The sequence below is a fragment of the Pleurodeles waltl genome, chromosome 8, assembly GCF_031143425.1.
Source record: "Pleurodeles waltl isolate 20211129_DDA chromosome 8, aPleWal1.hap1.20221129, whole genome shotgun sequence".
Lineage (NCBI taxonomy): Eukaryota > Metazoa > Chordata > Amphibia > Caudata > Salamandridae > Pleurodeles > Pleurodeles waltl.
The window spans coordinates 328,963,364-328,988,830 of NC_090447.1; the positions used below are offsets into that span (position 1 = coordinate 328,963,364).

The following is a 25,467-nucleotide window of genomic DNA, read 5'->3' on the forward strand; positions in this document are numbered from 1 at the left end:
CTCTTCACCTACAGGGGCGTTCCACGGAAGCAAGTGGGCTACAGTCCATTTGCGCTTCTGTTTGAGGACCCAGTTAGGGGCCCCACTGCTCTTGTAAAAGAGGGTTGGGCGCAACCTCTCAAACGCCCCCAAGTAAGACATAGTAGATGCTGTACTTTGCCAGCCAAGAACTGCAGAAGCACTGGCATGACCAAAAGGCTGTGCTGGCTGTTTATCAGCCAGGGCATAAAGTGTGGGTCCCGGAGCCTGTAGCTCCCAAGGCACTCCAAGATAAGGGGAGTGGTCTCCAAAACATTGTAGAGAAGAAAGGTGAGGTCACCCATTTTGTTGAACTGTGTACTCCTATAATCCCCCATAGGGTGCTTTATGTAAATCGCCTGAAGCCTTACTACAACAGAGCTGACATGACTTTGTTCATTGTCACTGATGAAGGTCAGGAAGAAGAGAGTGTCCTTCTCTCTGAACTCTTCTCCCACAACCCAGCTGATGGGTGAATGGAGGGAGTAGTCCTTGCTGACTTCCGCTCTGACCAACAACAATCTGACTGCAGAAATCACCTGGACAAACCACCTGATGTGAACATGACACTGACATAGGCAACAGTCTTCCTGTAAAAAGCTAAATATATAGGCAGCTTGACCATGTCAGAGAATGCACCAAAGCAGAAGCGCAAAAGATGCTCGAGTTGAGAGTAACTGAGCCTCCAGATAGCCCTTTTGCTAGTCCTGTAGTTTTGGTACCCAAGTCTAACTCCAAGAATGGAAAGGGAGAAAGGAGGTTTTGTGTTTATTACAGAGGCATCAATGCCGTCATTAGAACTGATGCCCGACAAGGGTAGATGAACTGATAGATACTTTGGCTGCAGCCAAGTATCTCAGTACATCTGATTTGACTGCAGGCTACTGGCACAACACTATCTGAAAATGCAAAAGTCAAAATAGCATTCTCAACACCTAGTGGGCATTATAATTTGCCCATGATGTCCTTTGGTTTGAAGAATGGCCCTGCAAAATTTAAAAGGGTGGTGAACAAAGTTCGCCAAGGCTTGGAAAGCTTCAGTGCAGCTCATCTAGCTGATATATCAGTCTTTAGCACCACCTGGAAGAATCACCTGGTCCACCTTGGGATTGTGCTATAGGCCTTAGAAAAGGCAGGCCTCGCTATAAAGGCATTAAATGCCAGAGAGGGCAGGGAAAAGTGGTTTATTTGGGCCACCTAGTAGGTGGAGGCAAAATTCAACCACTACAGGGCACAATCCAAACCATCATGGATTGGGTTGCCCCTACCACTCAAACCCACGTCAGTGCCTTCTTAGGCCTGACTGGGTACTACAGGAGGTTCATAAAAGGGCATGGCTCCACTGTAGCCCCCTTAAATGACCTCCTATCCACAAGGATGCACAAGAAAGTTTTGTGGACAGCTAGCTTTCAGAAAGCCTTTGATGACCTGAAACAGGCCATGCTCTGCTCACATTCTAAGAGGCCCTGACTATTCATAACAGTTGATTGTCCAGACAGATGCTTCTGAGGTACGGATGGGGCAGTATTTTCTCAACTTAATGAAGAGGGTGAGGATCAACCTGTTGCTTTTACAAGTAGGTTGACCCCCAAAGACAAGCATTGGTCAGCCATTGAGAGGAAGGCCTTTGCTGTGGTCTGGGCCTTGAAGAAGCTGAGGCCATACCTGTTGGCACTCACTTCCTTGTTCAAACAGACCACAAGCCCCTCCTACACCTTAAGCAGATGAAGGGTGAGAATCGTAAATTGTTGAGGCGGTCCATCTCCCTACAGGGAATGGACTGTACAGTGGAACATAGACCTGGGAGTGACCACTCCAAGGAAGAGGGACTCTCCGATATTTCCACTTAGACAATGAAGACTCAACTGAGCAATTTTAGTCTTATTGTCCTTCGTTTAGGGGGGAGATGGGGTTGTGTAGGAAAGTCACTTTTTGGCATGGTTACCCCCACTCGACGTTTGTTGTCAGTGTGCTTAGACTGTTTTCACTAGGGTCCAAGGGAGATTGCTTTTTGATTCTTTGGTGCAGCTGAATTGTTGCCAAGCTCAGAGGATGCACAGCCGTGGAAATGTTGCAAGCTGCTGACAGGAGCAGCGGAAACTATGTTGCAAGGAGAGGTTTCTAACTGTTGCAGTCTTGTTCAGTTCTTCTTCAGTTCAGCAGCGTATCCAGTGGTCAGGAGCAGAAGAGATCGTTGCAGAGGAGTCCTGGTGGAGTCATGCACACCGAATATCGGGGCCCACCCGTCAGGGAGTCCCTAAATAGCCCAAAAAGGGGCTTGGTCACTTTGCAAGGTGACCACCTACCAGAGGGGGGGTCACTGACGTCATTACCTTATTGGTGGCGTTTTCAAACACTGACTGAGTGCACTCTTCTTCCAAAGTGGGACATCGTGTGCATCACTTCCAGAACTCTTCTCCTGTTCCTGTGTTACATAGCTGACTCCTTGCCTTCACCGTCGACCTGGTCCTGCATCTCCAGAAACACTAACTTGACTTGGTCCCCTTCATTTGCAGGTCCTCTTCTGTAGGATCCACATTTGGTCTCTTCCAGTCTTGCACAGTCCTTTTCCAAAGTTTACCTATGGGTTTGGGGAAAAATGCGGTGTTTACCTCTTCTCTCCTGGTCTCAGGGGGCACCCTGGTACTTACCTTTTGGGGATCCTAGTTCCTCCAGCTCCCCTCTAAAGATTACACCTCCTTGGGTGGGGGACTGACTTTCGCATTCCACTTACTTAGTATTTGGTTTGGTCTCCCCCCAAGGGTTTCCATTATTCTGTTATTTCACTGTTCCCTATTGCTTTCTAAGTCAATCTGTAACTTCTAATGAGTATATAATAGTGTGTTTATTCACCAGCTAGCTGGGTATTGCCTATACAGTATTTTAGTACTTGTGTTACTATAATAAAGTACCTTAATTTCTGTAACACTATTTGGTTCTTTCATGTGTGCAAGTGCTGTGTGACTACAGTGGTATTGCATAAGCTCTGCATGTCTCCTAGATAAGTCTTTGTTGCTCATCTACAGTTTCCTCTAGAGAGCCCTGGCTTCCTAGACACTGTCTACACCTTACTAATAGGAGATACCTGGACCTTGGATAAGGTGACAACACCATAGGTGCGCACCACACACCAGGACGTCGGAGCCAGAGTCTTGAATGGAGAAGACCTCCTCTTGTTCCAGTTCCTTCTGTGCATGCTCTTCCTTAAAGATGTCTGGGGTGTCTTCTGGGGAATTATGCAACATAGTCAACCTAAGCGCTCTTCGATCTGGATCGGTTTTCTTTGATCTGAAAGATCTGCCAGCATTGCAGGTAGCCTCCTGGTGATCATAAGGGAGGCACAGATTACATACCTGATGATGGTCGTGTGGGCGAATTTGGAGTGGCACAGAGGGTAGAAACGAAACTGTGTCCATTCCATTCTCTTTGGTGAATTGTGTGGAGGAAAGCCCGAAATCGGCCAAGGCTCAGCCCGAAGGGTGCGCAGTCAGAACTGGGCCAGGCGACTTGGAAAGTTCAAACGCAAAAGGTGGAAGCTTGCGACCAAAAGAACAATACAGTTGAATAAAAGATAGACAGAAGGAAAGCTTTGGACTGGAACAAGTTGAAAACGGAGCAAACATATAAATGCATGAACCCGACAGCGTAGAGAATACAATCTAACAAACGACTAGATGCCCATGTGCAGTATCACCGAGGAGGAGGAGTCACTCAATCCTGTGACTCAGAAATGCTTTATCAAAGAAAAACAACTTGTAACACTCCAAAGCAAACACAAGATGGCAGGAGTATGCAAAGCATGTGTCTCTACAGCCACACATGACATCAAACATATCTTTCTATGGGATGCAGACTTTTCTTTTGACAGGGATTGAAGCTGGACTCCCTAATGTGACACAGTAGCTTCAGTGTGCATTTGTGCACATTTTTGCAATATAGATTTGGCTCACACTGTTAAGCACTATGAAATTTGGGAATTGGTAGGTGTCTGACCCAAGCATCTGCAGTTTGTACTATGAGCAGTGCTTTAAGTATGAATTTATCCTAAAGGACAAAATTCTTAACGAAGGAAACTAAAAATAGGTGAAAATCCAACATAAAAATTATCAAATTCTGGATACTCAAATCTGTGGAACAGATGATCCATGGCTGGTGCCACAACTACATCCCCCCTAGCACCAAGAAGCAGCTATCACTAGGAAAATTGAAAAAAATATCTGGATCTAGCCTGACACACAAAGGAGATTCAAAAATGAGTCGGCTGGAAAAGGTAGTACTCCAGATATCTTGGAGATGAGGTAGCCTCTGTGATTCCTAATCTACCTCTTAACTCACCATACTTTCAAGTGTAAGGTCTTGTCCCCTCAGATTTCTCCATCCATCCTTTGCCTGTTCTTTGTCAACCAAAGGTCTAGAATCAGCAATTGACAACCTAATATTGTTACAACTAGTGTTACAACCACTTTGGGAAAATCATTCACAATCCTTCTTCCTGAGGTCCATCGCCTTAAGACTTTTGAGATAACGTTATGTCACCAGCACAAATTACACAAAAGCAAATATTGGGGCATGTCACACTTTGTTGTTTAATGGTCCTGTAATGCTATGGCGACTAAACCAAGAGTACAGAATTGAAACATAACTGTCGTCCGATTTGTAATGTCGACTATGCCATATCATCGTGTGCAGGTGAAAACCCATAAGAACTTCTACAAAAGCATGATAAACATTAAATATTAAGCAATTTCGTTTTGAGGGAAAATAGAAAAATCTTAAGATTTTCCTTTACATGTTCAGCCTGCAAACAGATTTACCATGTTTTGCACTAATACAAAAACCCTGGATGTTCAATAAGAGGAAAAAAAAAACTGTAGTTCTGTTTAAGTGGAGCACACAGGAACATAAATTAATGTATAGGGGAAACCTCATTAAATTTAAGAAAACAAATTCTTGCTCCAAGCGTGCCAACACATATTGGGATAGTAAATGTTAAAAATTCAAGGAGTAGCTCCAAACCCTTTTATTTCTTTTTTATTTCAAATCATTTGTATTGAAAGTATATAAAATACAAAAGCAATACAAATAGAGAGAAATGAAAATGTCACTTACCCAGTGTACATCTGTTCGTGGCATCAGTCGCTGAGATTCACATGTTCTGCAATAGCTCGCCATCTGGTGTTGGGTCGGAGTGTTACAAGTTGTTTTTCTTCGAAGAAGTGTTTTCGAGTCACGGGACCGAGTGACTCCTCCTTCTGTGCTCATTGCGCATGGGCGTCGACTCCATCTTCGATTGTTTTCCCCGCAGAGGGTGAGGTAGGAGTTGTACTATAGTAATAGTGCCCGCGCAATGAAATGTGTAAGTATGTACCTATTAAAGGTTTAAATAATATATATACAAATGTACAAAATTGAAGGTAACTTCTGAACTGCTACAGGCTTCCGGGGAGGTGGGTGGGCACATGTGAATCTCAGCGACTGATGCCACGAACAGATGTACACTGAGTAAGTGACATTTTCAGTTCGATGGCATCTGTCGCTGTAGATACACATGTTCTGCATAGACTAGTAAGCAGTTATTTCCCCATAAGCGGTGGTTTAGCCTGTAGGAGTAGAAGTTGTCTGAAATAGAGTTCTTAATACAGCTTGACCTACTGTAGCTTGTTGTGCGGATAGCACATCTATACAGTAGTGTTTGGTGAATGTGTGAGGCGTAGACCATGTGGCTGCCTTACATATTTCATGCATTGGGATGTTTCCTAAAAAGGCCATTGAAGCACCTTTTTTCCTTGTTGAATGTGCCCTGGGAGTAATGGGCAGTTGTCTTTTTGCTTTAAGGTAGCAGATTTGGATGCATTTAACTATCCATCTGGCTATACCTTGTTTTGATATTAGGTTACCTGCATGAGGTTTTTGGAATGCAATAAATAGCTGTTTAGTCTTTCTGATGTTCTTTGTTCTGTCAATGTAGTACATTAATGCTCTTTTGACATCTAATGTATGTAGTGCTCTTTCAGCCACAGAATCTGGCTGTGGGAAAAAAAACTGGTAGTTCTACCGTTTGATTTAGATGGAACGGTGAAATAACTTTTGGTAAAAATTTAGGATTAGGTCGTAGGACGACCTTATTTTTATGTATTTGTATAAAAGGTTCTTGTGTTGTGAACGCTTGAATTTCACTTACTCTTCTTAGAGATGTAATGGCGATGAGAAAGGCAACTTTCCAGGTTAGGAATTGTATTCCGCAAGAGTGCATGGGTTCGAAAGGTGGGCCCATGAGTTTTGTTAGGACCACGTTTAGGTTCCATGAAGGAACAGGTGGTGTTCTTGGTGGTATAATTCTTTTAAGACCTCCTATGAATGCTTTGATGACTGGTATCCTATACAAGGAAGTTGAATAGGTAGTCTGCAGGTATGCAGATATTGCTGCAAGGTGTATTTTAATAGAAGAGAAGGCTAGCTTTGCTTTTTGTAAATGGAGCAAGTAATTTACTATATGTTTTGGAGTTGCGTGTAGTGGTTGTATCTGATTATGATGGCAGTAACAAACAAATCTTTTCCACTTACTTGCGTAGCAGTGTCTAGTGGATGGCCTTCTGGCCTGCTTTATGACTTCCATACACTCTTGGCTAAGTTGTAAGTGTCCGAATTCTAGGATTTCAGGAGCCAGATTGCTAGATTCAGCGATGCTGGATCTGGGTGTCTGATCTGTTGGTTGTGTTGCGTTAACAGATCTGGTTTGTTGGGCAGTTTGATGTGGGGTACTACAGAGAGATCTAGCAGTGTTGTGTACCAGGGTTGTCTTGCCCACGTTGGTGCTATTAAAATGAATTTGAGTTTGTTTTGACTCAATTTGTTTACTAGATAAGGAAGGAGAGGGAGAGGAGGAAAAGCGTAAGCAAATATTCCTGACCAGTTCATCCATAGGGCATTGCCTTGGGATTGCTTGTGTGGGTATCTGGACGCGAAGTTTTGGCATTTTGCGTTCTCTTTTGTTGCAAATAAGTCTATTTGAGGTGTTCCCCAGAGTGTGAAGTAGGTGTTTAGAATTTGTGGGTGGATTTCCCATTCGTGGACTTGCTGGTGATCTCGAGAGAGATTGTCTGCCAGTTGATTCTGGATCCCTGGAATAAACTGTGCTATTAGACGAATTTGATGGTGGATTGCCCACTTCCATATGTTTTGAGCTAATAAGCTTAACTGCGTTGAATGTGTTCCTCCTTGTTTGTTTAGATAATACATCGTTGTCATGTTGTCTGTTTTGACAAGGATGTATTTGTGGATTATGATTGGTTGGAAAGCTTTTAGTGCTTGAAAAACTGCTAATAATTCTAGATGATTTATATGCAGTTTTGTTTGATGTATGTTCCATTGTCCTCTTATGTTGTGTTGATTGAGATGTGCTCCCCACCCTGTCATGGAAGCATCTGTTGTTATTACGTACTGTGGCACTGGGTCTTGGAAAGGCCGCCCTTTGTTTAAATTTATACTGTTCCACCATAGAAGCGAGAGTTAAGTTTGGCGGTCTATTAACACCAGATCTAGAAGGTGACCCTGTGCTTGAGACCACTGTGAGGCTAGGCACTGTTGTAAGGGCCTCATGTGCAGTCTTGCGTTTGGGACAATGGCTATGCATGAGGACATCATGCCTAGGAGCTGTAGTATTGTTATTGCTTGTATTGTCTGATTTGGAGACATGTGTTGAATGACTCTGTTGAAATTGTGAATTCTTTGTGGAGTTGGCGTTGCTACTCCTTTTGTCGTGTCTATTATGGCTCCTAGATATTGCTGTACTTTGCTTGGCTGAATGTTGGATTTTGCAAAGTTGACGGTGAACCCTAGTTTGTAGAGGGTTTGTATGACTTGATTTGTGTGGTTTGAGCATTGTGTGAGCGAAGTGGTTTTGATTAGCCAGTCGTCTAGATACGGGAATACATGTATTTGCTGCCTTCTGATGTGTGCAGCGACTACTGCTAGGCATTTTGTGAATACTCTTGGAGCGGTTGTTAAACCAAAAGGCAATACTTTGAATTGGTAATGTATTCCTTTGAATACAAACCTTAGATATTTTCTGTGTTTTTTGAGCAATGGTAACACTTCTTGTAGTGTGACCATGTGAAAGTGGTCTGATTTGATGAATGTGTTTACTACTCTGAGGTCTAGAATTGGTCTCAGTGTTTTGTCCTTTTTTGGTATCAAAAAGTACAGTGAATAAACTCCTGTGTTTATTTGTGTGCTTGGTACTAATTTTATTGCATTTTTTTGCAGTGGTGCTTGAACTTCTATCTCTAGAAGCTGTGAATGGTGTTTTGATAAATTTTGTGATTTTGGTGGTATGTCTGGAGGGAATTGCAGGAATTCTATGCAATAACCATGTTGGATAATTGCTAGGACCCATGTGTCTGTAGTTATTTCCTCCCATGCTTCGTAATATTGATTTATCCTTCCCCCCACTGGTGTTGTGTGGGGGGGGTGAGTGACGTGTGAGTCACTGCTTGTTGGTAGTGGTTTTGGGGCTTTGAAATCTTCCTCTATTCCTAGGGAATTGCCCTCCTCTATACTGGCCCCGAAAGCCTCCCCTGTACTGTCCCTGGTAGGTGGACGGTGCGGACTGTGAGGTACTAGCTTGTGTGGCCTGACCCCGAAACCCTCCTCTAAAAGGTGTTTTGCGGAAGGTGGTATAAGATCCTCTGCTCTGCGGGGAGTAGAGTGCGCCCATGGCCTTGGCAGTGTCAGTGTCCTTTTTGAGCTTTTCTATGGCTGTATCGACCTCCGGACCGAACAGAAGTTTTTCGTCTACTGGCATGTTAAGTACTGCCTGCTGAATTTCTGGCTTGAATCCAGACGTTCTGAGCCATGCGTGCCTACGGATGGTAACCGACGTATTAATGGTCCTTGCGGCTGTGTCTGCTGCATCCATAGAGGAGCGTATTTGATTGTTGGAAATGTTTTGACCCTCCTCAACAACCTGTTTTGCTCTTTTTTGTAGATCTTTTGGGAGATGTTCAATGAGATGCTGCATCTCATCCCAGTGGGCTCTGTCGTATCGCGCTAGCAGCGCTTGTGAGTTTGCGATGCGCCACTGGTTTGCTGCTTGGACAGCGACCCTCTTCCCGGCTGCATCGAACTTTCTGCTTTCTTTATCTGGGGGAGGTGCATCCCTAGAAGTGTGTGAATTTGACCGTTTTCTGGCAGCCCCTACCACCACAGAGTCTGGTGGCAGCTGAGAGGTGATGAATACAGGGTCCGTAGGAGGCGCCTTATACTTTTTGTCCACTCTAGGCGTTACTGCCCTACTTTTAACTGGTTCCTTGAAGATCTCCTTTGCATGGCGTAGCATGCCTGGGAGCATAGGCAGGCTTTGGTAGGAGCTGTGGGTGGAGGAGAGGGTGTTAAATAAAAAGTCATCCTCTACTTGTTCAGAGTGTAGTTCCACATTATGGAACTGTGCTGCTCTAGCCACCACTTGTGAATAGGCTGTGCTGTCCTCAGGTGGTGATGGCCTAGTTGGGTATGTGTCTGGGCTGTTATCAGACACTGGTGCATCGTACAAGTCCCACGCGTCTTGATCTTGGTCATCGTGGCTCATGGCGGTGTGAGCTGGCGAATGTGACGGGGTGTAAGTTGGCGAAGCCGGAGTTACAGGTGGAGGCGAGGGAGGAGGTGTTACCTTCTTTGCTGTTTGTTGCTGAGGAGCCTCTAGTGCTATAAACTGAAGGTGTTCTCTTTCTTTTGACAGGTGGAAGGGTACTGATCTTCCCTGTCCCCTGCTGAATAAAGATACGCTTTTGCGTGTGATCCACTTCAGTGGATTGCAGTTCCTGTTCGAATCTGTGTTTTTTCATTTGTGAAGACATAGAATGCTCTTCAGTATAGGAGCCTGAAACTGGGTCTGTTGGTGCTTTTTTCGGCTCCGAAAACCCTGTTTGTCTTTTCGGCTCCGAGGTAACCTTCCTCTTCTTTTGTGCCGAAAAATCTTGGCCCCTATGGTCTTCGGCGCCACTGTCTCGGCGTCGATTCGTGTCGACACCGAACTCTCGGTGTCGATGCTTCTCTTTAGCACTCTCTCGGTCCCGAGGAGGCTGCGTGCCGGTGTCTCGACCGGAGTCGGACGATCTCGACACTGAATGGGCCTTTTTCGGTGCCGATTGTTGGTCACCGGTAATTTGGGTTGAGCCATGGCCGGTTGGCAGTGGCGTCCCCTGGGCCTTTTTGCCTTTTTTAAGTTCTGATCTCGACGTCTTACTCACAGTTTTTGTATTGTCGAGTTCGTCGGAGTCTGAATCCTGGATGGAAAAGGATTCCTCCTGTTCCTCTTCTGTCTCGAACTGTCGATGCTCCTTTGGCGTGGACGCCATCTGCAGTCTTCTCGCTCGACGGTGGCGCAGAGTTTTTCGGGACCGGAACGCCCGACAGGCCTCACAGGATTCTTCGCTGTGCTCGGGTGACAGGCACAGGTTACAGACCGAGTGTTGGTCCGTATAAGGATATTTGTTGTGGCATTCAGGGCAGAATCGAAACGGGGTCCGTTCCATCGGTGTTGTTCTCCACGCGGTCGGGCCGACTAGGCCCCGACGGTGTGCCGAAATCTACCCCGAAGGGCACCGAAGCGCTTCGATGTTCAATGCGTCGTCTTGTGTGTTTATCTCGAACCGGATCGCAACGATACCGTCGAAAATCTTCCGTTTTCAGCTATCTTTCCGTTCCGAAACTCGGAGCGACAGGAACACGTCCGAACCCGATGGCGGAAAGAAAACAATCGAAGATGGAGTCGACGCCCATGCGCAATGAGCACAGAAGGAGGAGTCACTCGGTCCCGTGACTCGAAAACACTTCTTCGAAGAAAAACAACTTGTAACACTCCGACCCAACACCAGATGGCGAGCTATTGCAGAACATGTGTATCTACAGCGACAGATGCCATCGAACATATAAATATGTGGCTCAGTGGGATTTGAGTAGGATATGATATATATATGGATTTTGTAGGATAAACCTAGCATAACAAGCAATGTAGGAGAACTGGGTACTAAAATTGCTTACAACAATAATAACTAAACACATTGCAGATGGTCTATAGAGTGAGATAACCATGGTATAGTATTAAGAGTTTAAGTGAAGGAAGAGGAAAGACAAAAACATGAATAGTAGAGAGGAGGATAGATAAAAGTAGCAGGGATAGAGAGGAAAAAGTGTGGGGGCAAGGGGAGTGGAGGAAAGGAAGGGGTGGCTGGGCTTCAGGGGATGGTGAAGGTGGATTTATTTAGTGTATAGTGTCTGGGATAAGAAGTGGAAAAAGGGGGGGGTGAGTAGTACTGGATATGTAATGTTAGCTCAGGAATAGAAAAGACTATGGAGGCATATGTTTAGTAGGAGTCTAGTCTTATCCAGATTTTTCATTTTTTCTTTGATATTTTCATCCATGTATTTAAGGAATTATCCACACACCCGCTGAAATGGTCCCATGCACACCAAGTATGGATTGATAACTTGGATAGGGGTTCTTCCATTCTGACAGAACCGATTTGTGACCGGTTAAGACTAGTATGTCCAATTAAAGGAGTTCATTTAGACAGTGCTTTACTCTGGGGAGATGGGTAGAGATAGAGATTAACAGGTGCTAGGGAAGCGAGATCAGGAGACCATTTTGTAAGCAGAATCTGGGAGATTGTATCACTGACCTCAGATATGAAATTTGTTAGAGCATGTGCAACAGAGGAGCATGTGTTGTAAATCTTTGGTCTTGCCTTCTGCAACTCCAGCAACAATCTGTGTCCCTGACTCAGTTTGAAGAGTTTGGGGAGGGTCCAGAGAGCCAAATATACAGTCCACAGTCTGCACTGTGGCAAGGAGGATGCAACCTTCTTAGTTATCAGGTTCCATCATATGGCAAGACCAGTTTAGGGTTGTTAATGGGAGACATTTCCTTTGTCTAAAACAGATTCCCATTTCCCCTGATTTGATTTTGTGATGGTGGACTATTTCGATAATAAGATAGAGTAGATTCTGGATGCTTAGTGCTCACCTATAGCCATTTTCCTCAGTATCACAAGAAGGACTGGTATATTTGGGAGGGAGGGTTGTGCTTAGCGATGATGGCTTTAATTATTAGAAAGTTATTAAAAGTCTTTCTGCTAGATTGAATCTGAGTTGGGAGAATGGCTTAAGGGTTGACAGGGAGCCCAGGTCTCCTACAAAAATGAAGCCTTTTTGTGTCCAATTTTCATTCCCTCCGTTTTGAGTTATTATTATGCCATAGCGAGGCAAAGTTAGGGTATTTTATTAACAAGTTTGTTCCCAATTTTCCAAAGTGCCTGTGCTGTGACAGAGAGAACAAGAGATGAGTTGTCTATCTTTTTGGTAACTACTAAAGATATGAGAAAAAAACAGTAGGGCAAGCTTGTGCTCTACAGTAAGCCAGGTTAGTGACAAGGTACAGAGTGAGTTAAACCAAGAGAGGCCTGGTCTTGCTAGGTATGACTTTTGGTATCAACGATAGTTTGGGCGGCTCAATCCTCCAAGTTTTTTTTCGTAGTCTTAGTTTCTGAGAGCAATTTTTGGCGTCAGCATTGTGAAAGAATTTTGTTGAGAAGGAGGTCCATCTTTGTGAAAATGCTGCCTGATAGATGTATCGGTGGCATGCTCATCAGAAAAATAATGAGTGGGGACATCATTATTTTGATCCCTCCCCCAGGTGATATCTGGTCATCCACTTATCTAACAGATGTTTAATCCGAGGGACAGAATGTTTCACTGATCAACAATTATTTTTTTTTAAGTTCAAACATTTTATTTAAGTGGAGCACACAGTAATAATAATGAATGTATATGAACACCTCACTACAATTTAGAAAAACAATATTTGGCTCCAAGTGTGCCAACACACACCATTAAGATGCTCATCAAGCCAAAATGTTTAAGGATTAGCTTGAAATCTCAAGTATTTCTTACCTTCCAAGGAAATACCAAGACTGACCAGAGTTAGGATCTGCCTCCAATGATTTCTGGAGATACTGAATCGCATAGCTTTCCTTGGTTACTTTCTCTCCCAACTGATCCACAGTATGATGCATCCAACCTATTAAAACAAAGACAATTAAGCAACGCCTGATAAACTGGAAATAATTTCGGCTGTGTAATCAAAGTTCGCGCAATGCAACTTACCAACACTGCAACATATTAAGTCTAGCTAGGAGGAGTAATAAAGAAGCCATTAAATCTTGTTTTTGTCACATTTACTCTGTGTTCAGAGACAGAGGTCAAAAGTCAGTTTGTCTTACAATTAATTTTCCTTCTCAATGTAGAGTTCCAGGATTTTGTCAGGTTTTTCCTAACACAACATTTAAATAAATAGCTAAGTCAATTTCCAAAATATATTTCAGTAGTTATGATAGCCCATTGTTTGTACTTCTGTGTAATGAAAAACAATATTTTCATAGGATGAAAACAAATCAGAACACTTTACTTGGTTATGTGCAAAGAATAAGTATGTTTTCTGAAACCCGATTTTCACAGATTGTTAATACATTATATAGTTTTATCAGTTGAGCTTCAAATTAGTGGGAATATTTTTTACATTTGCTGGAAAGGTACTGTTTGTAAATGACAGTGTGCCACCACATCATGCTTTAGTAATATATTTATTAAAAGTGAGTGTTTAAAGATAAACAGAGAAACATTCCTGCCCTGATGGCAATACTAACAGTAAACTAAGAGGCAAGTAATGGATCATGTGTTCCCTATATGTGGGCTAGATTATTTGTATACATGCAGCAAACGTTTAGTCTATTTAATCAAACAAAGCCGTTTTTTGTACAGCAGAAATGCTGAGCTCACATATTTGAAGGCACCCTCATATTTGACAATAAAGAAAAAGGCTACTCTGTAAATTAAAAAAGTGGACTAGGCCTAGTAACATTTTTATGATTTTGAGAGGCCTGGAACGTGTGGTACATGCTACAAGGGAGACTAGAGTTGAAAGCAAAGAATTTACCAGTGTTTGAGTGTAGGAAGCTGGCCTGGTGTGGTGAGCACCTATGGGGGTTTCACCTTATACCAGGTCCAGGTATCCCCTATTAGTGAGGTGTAGACAGTGTCTAGGGACCAAGGTCTCACTACAGGTAGCTGTGGATAAGCAGCCAAGAATATTCTAGGACACCGTCTACACCTCACTAATAGGGGATACCTGGAACTAGTATAGGTGCTCACCACACACCAGGCCAGCTTCCTACACAGATTCATTGATATCCAGCTTTTTCCACAGTAGCTGCAATTGGGAATGCTGTATCAAAGTTAAAAAATTAGGAACACTGCAAAGCTTTTAGCTTGGAGGCATCAATTGCAAATTATACCCAATATAGTTCACCTGATCACATTTTCTCCAATACGGACTCATACACAACCAACACTGTTTAGGAATAGGTTTATCACCTTCCTGCAAAATTGATCTGTTTATAAAGGTGTCTGATGCAAGTGTGGTAAATCATATTACATAGCAAACTGAGGATGAAAAACTAAATTTGCATAATCAACAGAACCCATAAGCAATATGAATGCTGCTCAGGGTTTGGAATTTGATCTTTGTGGATGTTTCTGATACAGTTTCCTTTGGCTAGGTGTGAAGAAAAGTACAATTAAGGGATTTTTAATGCGACTCAACCATTGAGTACCCAGAACTAAGTCTTCCTTCATTTGACACGTGGACAGAGCTTACTCCGCCACTCAATGTTCTAATCAAAAAGTGATAATCAAGAATCTGGTGAGCTATGAATCCTTTGAAAGAACCATGCCCCGCCACATACAGCCACAACACTATCCTTCCCAGATAACTGCTCAATGCATCCCCACAATTATAGCTTCTACCCTCCATGCCTAGGCCACTGGTATGCCCTTTTCACAATTATATTTTAATATGGTCTAGAAAAGGTCTCTGTAGACACATTACCCTTCATTTTTACCCCTCAGTACCCCAGCCTGCCTCAAGTGCTCTTAAATGATCTCTACAATTCACAGTTCTTCCAACTGACTTACTGCATAACTGAGGTGCCCCTTTCCTCCAGCTCACCTCAAATACATTTATTAAGTGTGTGGGTTCCAGGTTGTTCACACAACCCTGTAGTAGTCACCCCACCTAACTATGAGGATATCCATGGGCTCCCACACCATGCTGTGCCTTATATTGTGCTTTTAAACAATTAGAACTACTTTCTCAGTTCCTGCACCACACTGCTTCCAGAGCCCACCTAAGCACTTCACCTTTACAACACCAATTTGGATTTTATAGAATAGGGTCAAGAAGCACTGCAGCATCAGGTGCTCATCCACTTTTGAGCCACAACCATCCAACCTCAATTCGACAACCCCAATATGGAACCACTACTTAGTTTTTCTTTTTCTGTAAAGTACAGCACAGTACGCAGAAATACCGATCCATCCCACTTCAGGCCTAGAGTCCAAATACCCATGAACTCATCAGCAGCAGCCTCGACTATGACCATGCACTCTACGCCGGCATCACACAGAAACTCCTAACGAAACTACATAACATCCAGAACAGCTCCACCAAACTCATCCCAAGCTACAGTCATCACCAGCCACCTGAGAAACTTTCACTGGCTACCTATCAACAAAAGAATTACCTTCAAGCTCCTCATACATGCCTGCAAAGCCCTCCATAATGCCAGACCTGCATACCTCAACCACCGCCTCTGCTTCTGCACTTCTACATCAGACATCTCCGCTCCGCCCAACTAGCCCCAGCCACCATACCAAGGATTCACAAGACCATGGCTGGAGGAAGATTCTTCTCCTACCTCACTGCGAAGACCTGGAACTCCCTGCCTCTGCACCTCTGGCAATCACCATCGCTGCCATTATCCAGGAAGAACTTAAAGACCAGGTTCTTCAACTAATCCGCAGCTTTCCTACCTGCACTGTCCACCCGCCCCCCCCCCCCCCCCTCCACCACCACCACCCCCCACACACACTCATAACCACTATCTGGACAACGATCCAAAAGAAAATCACAGTTCACAGGAGACATGAGAAAAGGAAAGTGGGTAAGGAGACTGTTCAGAGGAGAGGAACTTACTGACTAAAAGTAGGATAGTGATATTTACTCACCATTGTAAATTAAATATATTCTGTTAGTTCTCTACAATGTAACGTATAGCGACCTGCTGATTTCTTTTGGTCAAAGTAAAATTGTAGCAGGCCAGGTGACCAAGTGCAGCCAATGTACTACTATGTGATCCTTGTTGTAAAGTCATTTTACTGTTCCACTAGAGATTTAACTGTAAAAACAGATCTCCAGTACTGGATCTCTGATGGATTCACATGCTATTGGAATTGTCCTCTATAATAAGCTTGGAGTTCTACATGTAGCTGAGCTCATTTTTAAGTATATTGATTGTCTTCAGTGAGCTCTTCCCACGTTTACAGTCTGAGCATATCAAGTACTTATACAACACAGAGCAAACCAACGGAAGCAACTGTCAAGGAGGGTGGGTGAGCCTCAAATCTATAAAAAGAGAACAATGCTACAGAAAAACCTTCAAAAGAAAGTAACATTCTTTTTCGATCACTGGATCAGTTAATGTTTTTACATTCTTTACATGCAGTTTACATACGACATGCAGCATTGATTACCTCAGAGACAGGTGAAAAGTTGCACTATTGTAAGAAGACCATGTTCACTCCTCTTGGCTCATTCAAGCATTGGCCTTCTCGTCAGCCAGGTCTGCAAGTACTTTGTAGATGTCCACTAAAGGAGTGTTGGCAATGAAAGCCACTGTGGTTAGCCTCTTATCAAGTGTGGAGGGGAAATGTCCTTTACACGTTGCAAACAACAGACATTTAGCACGCAAGCGTAACCATGCTTGCCGGAAAAACGCATGGCTTTCTGTGCCTTAACCACACATGTGCCAAAATATGAATATGCGTGGTTAAGGCACAGAAAGGGCCAGAGTGGATTCGGAGAGGATGCGGTGAGTTAAGTGGGGGCAGGGGTGGGGTTTAGGTGAATTAAGGACTAGGGGTGGGTGGGGGTGACCGGGCTATTTTTTTATTTTATTTTTATTTTTTTTAAGGGGTAGGGATTTGGGTATTTTTTAATTATTATTTAGGACTTAAGGTGGGGCAGGGTCGTTTATTTGTAAAGGGGTGGGGGAAGGTTTAAATAAGAGCAGGAGGAGGAAGGAGAGAAGAGGAGGAAGGATCAGGAGAGGACGCAATGAGATAAGTGGGGTTGGGGCAGGGTTGGTGGGTAGTTTTTAGCAGTGAGGTGGATTTAGGACTTAAGGTGGGTAGGGGGTGTCTGTAGTTTAGTTTTTAGGACTCAGGGTGGCTGGGGTGGTCGGGGTAATTTAGTTTTTAGGGGTGGGATCGTTTTTTTAGGGCTTAGGATGGGTGTGGGGGTTCCGTGTAGTTTAATTTTCAGGGGCAGGGATTGTGGGGTCGGTATATATGGAAAATTTCACTTACCCAGTGTACATCTGTTCGTGGCGTGAGACGCTGCAGATTCACATGCTGTGCATTATCCTGCCATCTAGTGTTGGGCTCGGAGTGTTACAAGTTGTTTTTCTTCGAAGAATTCTTTTCGAGTCACGAGACCGAGAGACTCCTCCCTTTCGGCTCCACTGCGCATAGGCGTCGACTCCATCTTAGATTGTTTTCCCCACAGAGGGTGAGGTAGGAGTTGTGTATATACTAAAGGTGCCCATGCAATGGAGTAAGTATGTATGTACGTAACGTGTGTAAGACTAGTATATATTTACAAATTTACAAGTTTCATCCAACTTATAACGGCTACAGGCGTGAGGGCGCATGTGAATCTGCAGCGTCTCATACCACGAACAGATGTACACTGGGTAAGTGACATTTTCCGTTCGATGGCATGTGTAGCTGCAGATACACATGCTGTGCATAGACTAGTAAGCAGTAATCTCCCCAAAAAGCGGTGGCTTAGCCTGTAGGAGTTGAAGTTGTCTGAAATAATGTTATTAGAAAAAAGGTGGTTGATGCTAAACGTCGCACATCTGAAACAGAAAGCTCCAAAGTCATACAACGTATGTAAAGTCTTATACACAGTGCCAACCTGGTAGGGAAACCCAACCACAAAGGGTTTCAGAAGTACACAGAAAACACAGGTGGAGACAAGCAAGGACCACCTATGCCACGTGCTGTAAAGTACAAAATGCAAGAAGAAGAAAAAGGCAGACCAGGGCACTCCAAAAAATATAATATAATGATAAGTCCAAGATGAGTAGAGTTGCAAAAGATATTTTAATCCTTGATAATAGGAAAGAAGACACGGTATTCCAAGGTAATCGTGTCCTTAAGTGAGACAAAACATATGAGAAATCAGAAAACAGCCAACACGTGTTTCGTCCTCACTGACTTTTTCAAGGCTCAGAGATTAGGGTTAAAAAGAAAGGCCAGTTCATATCAGTGCTTCTGTTGATTCTGTTGCTAGCTAGCTACATGCACCACGGCAGCGTTATCATGCGCTGCGTTCGACCGCCTGCACCGTCTCCGTCTCTCTGACTCTCGGATCCTGGAGTTGTACAGGCTGGGTCCATCTCTACCCTCATGTTAGCGTTATCTTGGACTACGAATACACTCCATGTTACTTTTCCTTGAAGTTGGAAAGCTACGTATCTTTTTTACACAAGGGTCAGCCTTACTTTCAGCGGGACTATTCATCTATTGTGGATATAGAATTACTTCTGAGAATCAACAGAAGCACTGATATGAACTGGCCTTTCTTTTTAACCCTAATCTCTGAGCCTTGAAAATGTCTGTGAGGACGAAACACGTGTTGGCTGTTTTCTGATTCCTCATATGTTTTGTCTCACTTAAGGACACGATTACCTTGGAATACTGTGTCTTCTTTCCTATTATCAAGAATTAAAATATCTTTTGCAACTCTACTCATCTTGGACTTATCATTATATTATATTTTTTGGAGTGCCCTGGTTTGCCTTTTTTTTCTTGCATTTTGTCTGAAATAATGTTCGTAATACAGCCTGTCCTACTGTGGCTAGTTGTGTTGTTAACACATCTACACAGTAATGTTTTGTGAATGTATGAGGCGTAGACCATGTGGCTGCCTTACAGATTTCTGTCATAGGTATATTCCCTAGAAAAGCCATTGTGGCGCCTTTTTTCCTAGTGGAGTGCGCCTTTGGTGTATTAGGTAGATCTCTTTTTGCTTTGATATAGCAGGTCTGAATACATTTCACTATCCATCTGGCAATGCCTTGTTTGGATATTGGATTTCCTGCATGAGGTTTTTGGAAGGCTACAAACAATTGTTTTGTTTTGCGAAACTGTTTTGTTCTATCTATGTAATACATTAGTGCTCTTTTAATGTCTAACTTATGTAAGGCTCTTTTGACTACTGAGTCTGGTTGTGGAAAAAAGACTGGGAGTTCCACTGTTTGGTTTAGGTGGAACGGTGATATTACTTTTGGTAAGAATTTGAGATTTGTACGGAGAACCACTTTATGTCTATGTATTTGTATAAAGGGTTCTTGTATAGTAAATGCTTGTATTTCACTTACTCTTCTAAGAGATGTGATAGCTATCAGGAAGGCTACCTTCCAAGTTAAGTATTGCATCTCACAAGAGTGCATGGGTTCAAATGGTGGTCCCATGAGTCATGTTAACACAATATTGAGGTTCCACGAGGGGACTGGTGGTGTTCTCGGGGGTAGGATTCTTTTTAATCCCTCCATAAATGCTTTGATGACTGGGATTCTAAAAAGTGATGTTGAATGTGTAATCTGCAAATAGGCAGATATTGCTGTGAGATGTATTTTAATAGAAGAAAAAGCTAGTTTAGATTTTTGTAAGTGTAATAAGTAGCTTACAATGTTTTTTGCGGAAGCATGTAGTGGTTGAATTTGATTATTATGACAGTAATAAACAAATCTTTTCCATTTGTTTGCATAACAATGTCTTGTAGTAGGTTTCCTAGCTTGTTTAATGACCTCCATACATTCTTGTGTAAGGTCTAAATGTCCAAATTCTAAGATTCAGGAGCCAGATTGCTAGATTGAGCGACGCTGGATTCGGGTGTCTGATCTGTTTGTGTTGAGTTAACAGATCTGGTCCGTTTGGTAGTTTGATATGAGGTACTACTGACAGGTCCAGCAGTATTGTGTACCAAGGCTGGCGAGCCCAGGTTGGTGCTATTAGTATTAGTTTGAATCTGTTTTGACTCAATTTGTTTACCAGATAAGGAAGAAGTGGGAGAGGGGGAAAAGCGTAAGCAAATATCCCTGACCAACTCATTCATATCGCATTGCCCCTGGACTGAGGGTGTGGATACCTGGACGCGAAGTCTTGGCATTTTGCGTTTTCTTTTGTTGCGAATAGGTCTATTTCTGGTGTTCCCCAGCGTAGAAAGTAAGTTTGTAGGATCTGGGGATGAATTTCCCATTCGTGTGTTTGTTGGTGAGCTCGACTGAGATTGTCGGCCAACTGGTTTTGAAACCCTGGGATGTATTGTGCTATTAGTCGAATGTGATTGTGAATTGCCCAATGCCAAATCTTTTGTGCTAAGAGACAGTTGTGATGAGTGTGTCCCTCCTTGTTTGTTTAGGTAGTTGTAGGAAGTTGGCTCTGTATGTGCTATTTCAAAGTAAGGAATAGCATGCACAGAGTCCAAGGGTTCCCCTTAGAGGTAAGATAGTGGCAAAAAGAGATAATACTAATGCTCTATTTTGTGGTAGTGTGGTCGAGCAGTAGGCTTATCCAAGGAGTAGTGTTAAGCATTTGTTGTACCTACACATAGACAATAAATGAGGTACACACACTCAGAGACAAATCCAGCCAATAGGTTTCTATATAGAAAAATATATTTTCTTAGTTTATTTTAAGAACCACAGGTTCAAATTCTACATGTAATATCTCATTCGAAAGGTATTGCAGGTAAGTACTTTAGGAACTTCAAATCATCAAAATTGCATGTATACTTTTCAAGTTATTCACAAATAGCTGTTTTAAAAGTGGACACTTAGTGCAATTTTCACAGTTCCTAGGGGAGGTAAGTATTTGTTAGGTTAACCAGGTAAGTAAGACACTTACAGGGCTTAGTTCTTGGTCCAAGGTAGCCCACCGTTGGGGGTTCAGAGCAACCCCAAAGTCACCACACCAGCAGCTCAGGGCCGGTCAGGTGCAGAGTTCAAAGTGGTGCCTAAAACACATAGGCTAGAATGGAGAGAAGGGGGTGCCCCTGTTCCGGTCTGCTTGCAGGTAAGTACCCGCGTCTTCGGAGGGCAGACCCGGGGGGTTTTGTAGGGCACCGGGGGGGACACAAGCCCACACAGAAATTTCACCCTCAGCAGCGCGGGGGCGGCCGGGTGCAGTGTAGAAACAAGCGTCGGGTTTGTAATGGAAGTCAATGGGAGATCTAGGGATCTCTTCAGCGCTGCAGGCAGGCAAGGGGGAGGTTCCTCGGGGAAACCTCCACTTGATCAAGGGAGAGGGACTCCTGGGGGTCACTCCTCCAGTGAAAGTCCGGTCCTTCAGGTCCTGGGGGCTGCGGGTGCAGGGTCTCTCCCAGGTGTCGGGACTTAGGATTCAAAGAGTCGCGGTCAGGGGAAGCCTCGGGATTCCCTCTGCAGGCGGCGCTGTGGGGGCTCAGGGGGGACAGGTTTTTGTACTCACAGTCTTAGAGTAGTCCTGGGGTCCCTCCTGAGGTGTTGGATCGCCACCAGCCGAGTCGGGGTCGCCGGGTGCAGTGTTGCAAGTCTCACGCTTCTTGCGGGGAGCTTGCAGGGTTCTTTAAAGCTGCTGGAAACAAAGTTGCAGCTTTTCTTGGAGCAGGTCCGCTGTCCTCGGGAGTTTCTTGTCTTTTCGAAGCCGGGGCAGTCCTCAGAGGATGTCGAGGTCGCTGGTCCCTTTGGAAGGCGTCGCTGGAGCAGGATCTTTGGAAGGCAGGAGACAGGCCGGTGAGTTTCTGGAGCCAAGGCAGTTGTCGTCTTCTGGTCTTCCTCTGCAGGGGTTTTCAGCTAGGCAGTCCTTCTTCTTGTAGTTGCAGGAATCTAATTTTCTAGGGTTCAGGGTAGCGTGTTTAGGTCTGGGGGGTTAGTAGCCAATGGCTACTAGCCCTGAGGGTGGGTACACCCTCTTTGTGCCTCCTCCCAAGGGGAGGGGGTCACAATCCTAACCCTATTGGGGGAATCCTCCATCTGCAAGATGGAGGATTTCTAAAAGTCAGAGTCACCTCAGCTCAGGACACCTTAGGGGCTGTCCTGACTGGCCAGTGACTCCTCCTTGTTGCTTTCTTTGTTCCCTCCAGCCTTGCCGCCAAAAGTGGGGGCCGTGGCCGGAGGGGGCGGGCAACTCCACTAAGCTGGAGTGCCCTGCTGGGCTGAGACAAAGGGGTGAGCCTTTGAGGCTCACCGCCAGGTGTCACAGCTCCTGCCTGGGGGAGGTGTTAGCATCTCCACCCAGTGCAGGCTTTGTTACTGGCCTCAGAGTGACAAAGGCACTCTCCCCATGGGGCCAGCAACATGTCTCTGGTGTGGCAGGCTGCTGGAACTAGTCAGCCTACACAGACAGTCGGTTAAGTTTCAGGGGGCACCTCTAAGGTGCCCTCTGTGGTGTATTTTACAATAAAATGTACACTGGCATCAGTGTGCATTTATTGTGCTGAGAAGTTTGATACCAAACTTCCCAATTTTCAGTGTAGCCATTATGGTGCTGTGGAGTTCGTGTTTGACAGACTCCCAGACCATATACTCTTATGGCTACCCTGCACTTACAATGTCTAAGGTTTTGTTTAGACACTGTAGGGGTACCATGCTCATGCACTGGTACCCTCACCTATGGTATAGTGCACCCTGCCTTAGGGCTGTAAGGCCTGCTAGAGGGGTGTCTTACCTATACTGCATAGGCAGTGAGAGGCTGGCATGGCACCCTGAGGGGAGTGCCATGTCGACTTACTCGTTTTGTTCTCACTAGCACACACAAGCTGGCAAGCAGTGTGTCTGTGCTGAGTGAGAGGTCTCCAGGGTGGCATAAGACATGCTGCAGCCCTTAGAGACCTTCCTTGGCATCAGGGCCCTTGGTACTAGAAGTACCAGTTACAAGGGACTTATCTGGATGCCAGGGTCTGCCAATTGTGGATACAAAAGTACAGGTTAGGGAAAGAACACTGGTGCTGGGGCCTGGTTAGCAGGCCTCAGCACACTTTCAATTGTAAACATAGCATCAGCAAAGGCAAAAAGTCAGGGGGCAACCATGCCAAGGAGGCATTTCCTTACACAACCCCCCCCCAAACGAAAGAGGATGAGACTAACCTTTCCCAAGAGAGTCTTCATTTTCTAAGTGGAAGAACCTGGAAAGGCCATCTGCATTGGCATGGGCAGTCCCAGGTCTGTGTTCCACTATAAAGTCCATTCCCTGTAGGGAGATGGACCACCTCAACAGTTTAGGATTTTCACCTTTCATTTGCATCAGCCATTTGAGAGGTCTGTGGTCAGTTTGAACTAGGAAGTGAGTCCCAAAGAGGTATGGTCTCAGCTTCTTCAGGGACCAAACCACAGCAAAGGCCTCCCTCTCAATGGCACTCCAACGCTGCTCCCTGGGGAGTAACCTCCTGCTAATGAAAGCAACAGGCTGGTCAAGGCCATCATCATTTGTTTGGGACAAAACTGCCCCTATCCCATGTTCAGAGGCATCAGTCTGCACAATGAACTGCTTAGAATAATCTGGAGCTTTTAGAACTGGTGCTGAGCACATTGCTTGTTTCAGGGTGTCAAAGGCCTGTTGGCATTCCACAGTCCAGCTCACTTTCTTGGGCATTTTCTTGGAGGTGAGTTCAGTGAGGGCTGTCACAATGGATCCATATCCCTTCACAAACCTCCTGTAATACCCAGTCAAGCCAAGGAATGCCCTGACTTGAGTCTGGGTTTTTGGAGCTACCCAGTCCAGAATAGTCTGGATCTTGGGTTGGAGTGGCTGAACTTGGCCTCCACCTACAAGGTGGCCCAAGTAAACCACAGTTCCCTGCCCTATCTGGCATTTGGATGCCTTGATAGAGAGGCCTGCAGATTGCAGAGCCTTCAAAACCTTCTTCAGGTGGACCAGGTGATCCTGCCAGGTGGAGCTAAAGACAGCAATATCATCAAGATAAGCTGTGCTAAAGGACTCCAAGACAGCAAGGACTTGATTCACCAACCTTTGGAAGGTGGCAGGGGCATTCTTTAGACCAAAGGGCATAACAGTAAACTGATAATGCCCATCAGGTGTGGAGAATGCTGTTTTCTCTTTTGCTCCAGGTGCCATTTTTATTTGCCAGTACCCTGCTGTCAAGTCAAAGGTACTTAAGAATTTGGCAGCACCTAATTTGTCTATGAGCTCATCAGCTCTTGGAATTGGATGAGCATCTGTCTTGGTGACAGAATTGAGCCCTCTGTAGTCCACACAAAACCTCATCTCTTTCTTTCCATCTTTGGTGTGAGGTTTGGGGACTAAGACCACTGGGCTAGCCCAGGGGCTGTCAGAGCGCTCAATTATTCCCAATTCCAGCATCTTGTGGACTTCCACCTTGATGCTTTCCTTAACATGGTCAGACTGTCTAAAGATTTTGTTTTTGACAGGCATGCTGTCTCCTGTGTCCACATCATGGGTACACAGGTGTGTCTGACCAGGGGTTAAGGAGAAGAGTTCAGGAAACTGTTGTAGGACTCTCCTACAATCAGCTTGCTGTTGGCCAGAGAGGGTGTCTGAGTAGATCACTCCATCTACTGTGCCATCTTTTGGGTCTGATGACAGAAGATCAGGGAGAGGTTCACTCTCTGCCTCCTGATCCTCATCTGTTACCATCAACAGATTGACATCAGCCCTGTTGTGATCACGTATTGAGGCACTGGGTCTTGGAATGGCCACCCTTTGTTTAAATTTATAGGATTCCACCATTGAAGCGAGAGGTGTGTCTGGCGGTCTATCAACACTAGATCTTGAAGTTGACCCTGTGCTTGTGTCCATTGTCTTGCTAGGCACTGTTGCAAGGGCCGCATGTGTAGTCTTGCGTTTGGGACAATGGCTATGCATGAAGACATCATGCCTAGAAGTTTCATGACAAACCTCACTTGGTAGTGTTGGTTTGCCTGTACGTTTAGTATTGTATTGCGGAACGCCTGTACCCTTTGTGGACTTGGAGTGGCAATCGCCTTTTGAGTATGGAGTGTTGCTCCCAAGTATTGTTGTATTTGGGATGGTTGTAGATGTGATTTTTGGTAATTTATAGAGAACCCTAGTTTGGGTAGAGTTTCTATCACGTATTGTGTGTGAAGAAGACACTGTTTCTGAGTGCTGGTTTTTATTAACCAATCGTCCAAGTAAGGGAATACGTGCATGTGCTGTCTCCTGATGTGAGCGGCTACTACTGCAAGGCATTTTGTGAATACCCTTGGGGCTGTTATCCCGAATGGTAACACC

At 44.5% G+C, this 25,467-nt stretch overlaps 1 protein-coding gene across 2 annotated transcripts in view; it reads right to left on the minus strand.

Annotated features, from left to right (window-relative positions):
- The window catches only part of KDM6A (lysine demethylase 6A), a 709,557-nt gene that overhangs the window by 470,575 nt on the left and 213,515 nt on the right, over window positions 1–25,467 (minus strand). For both annotated transcript variants that reach the window (XM_069204190.1, XM_069204189.1), the window contains exon 10: window positions 12,967–13,093. In XM_069204190.1, coding sequence (XP_069060291.1) covers window positions 12,967–13,093 — 127 coding nt within the window. The remainder of the gene's footprint in view (window positions 1–12,966; window positions 13,094–25,467) is intronic.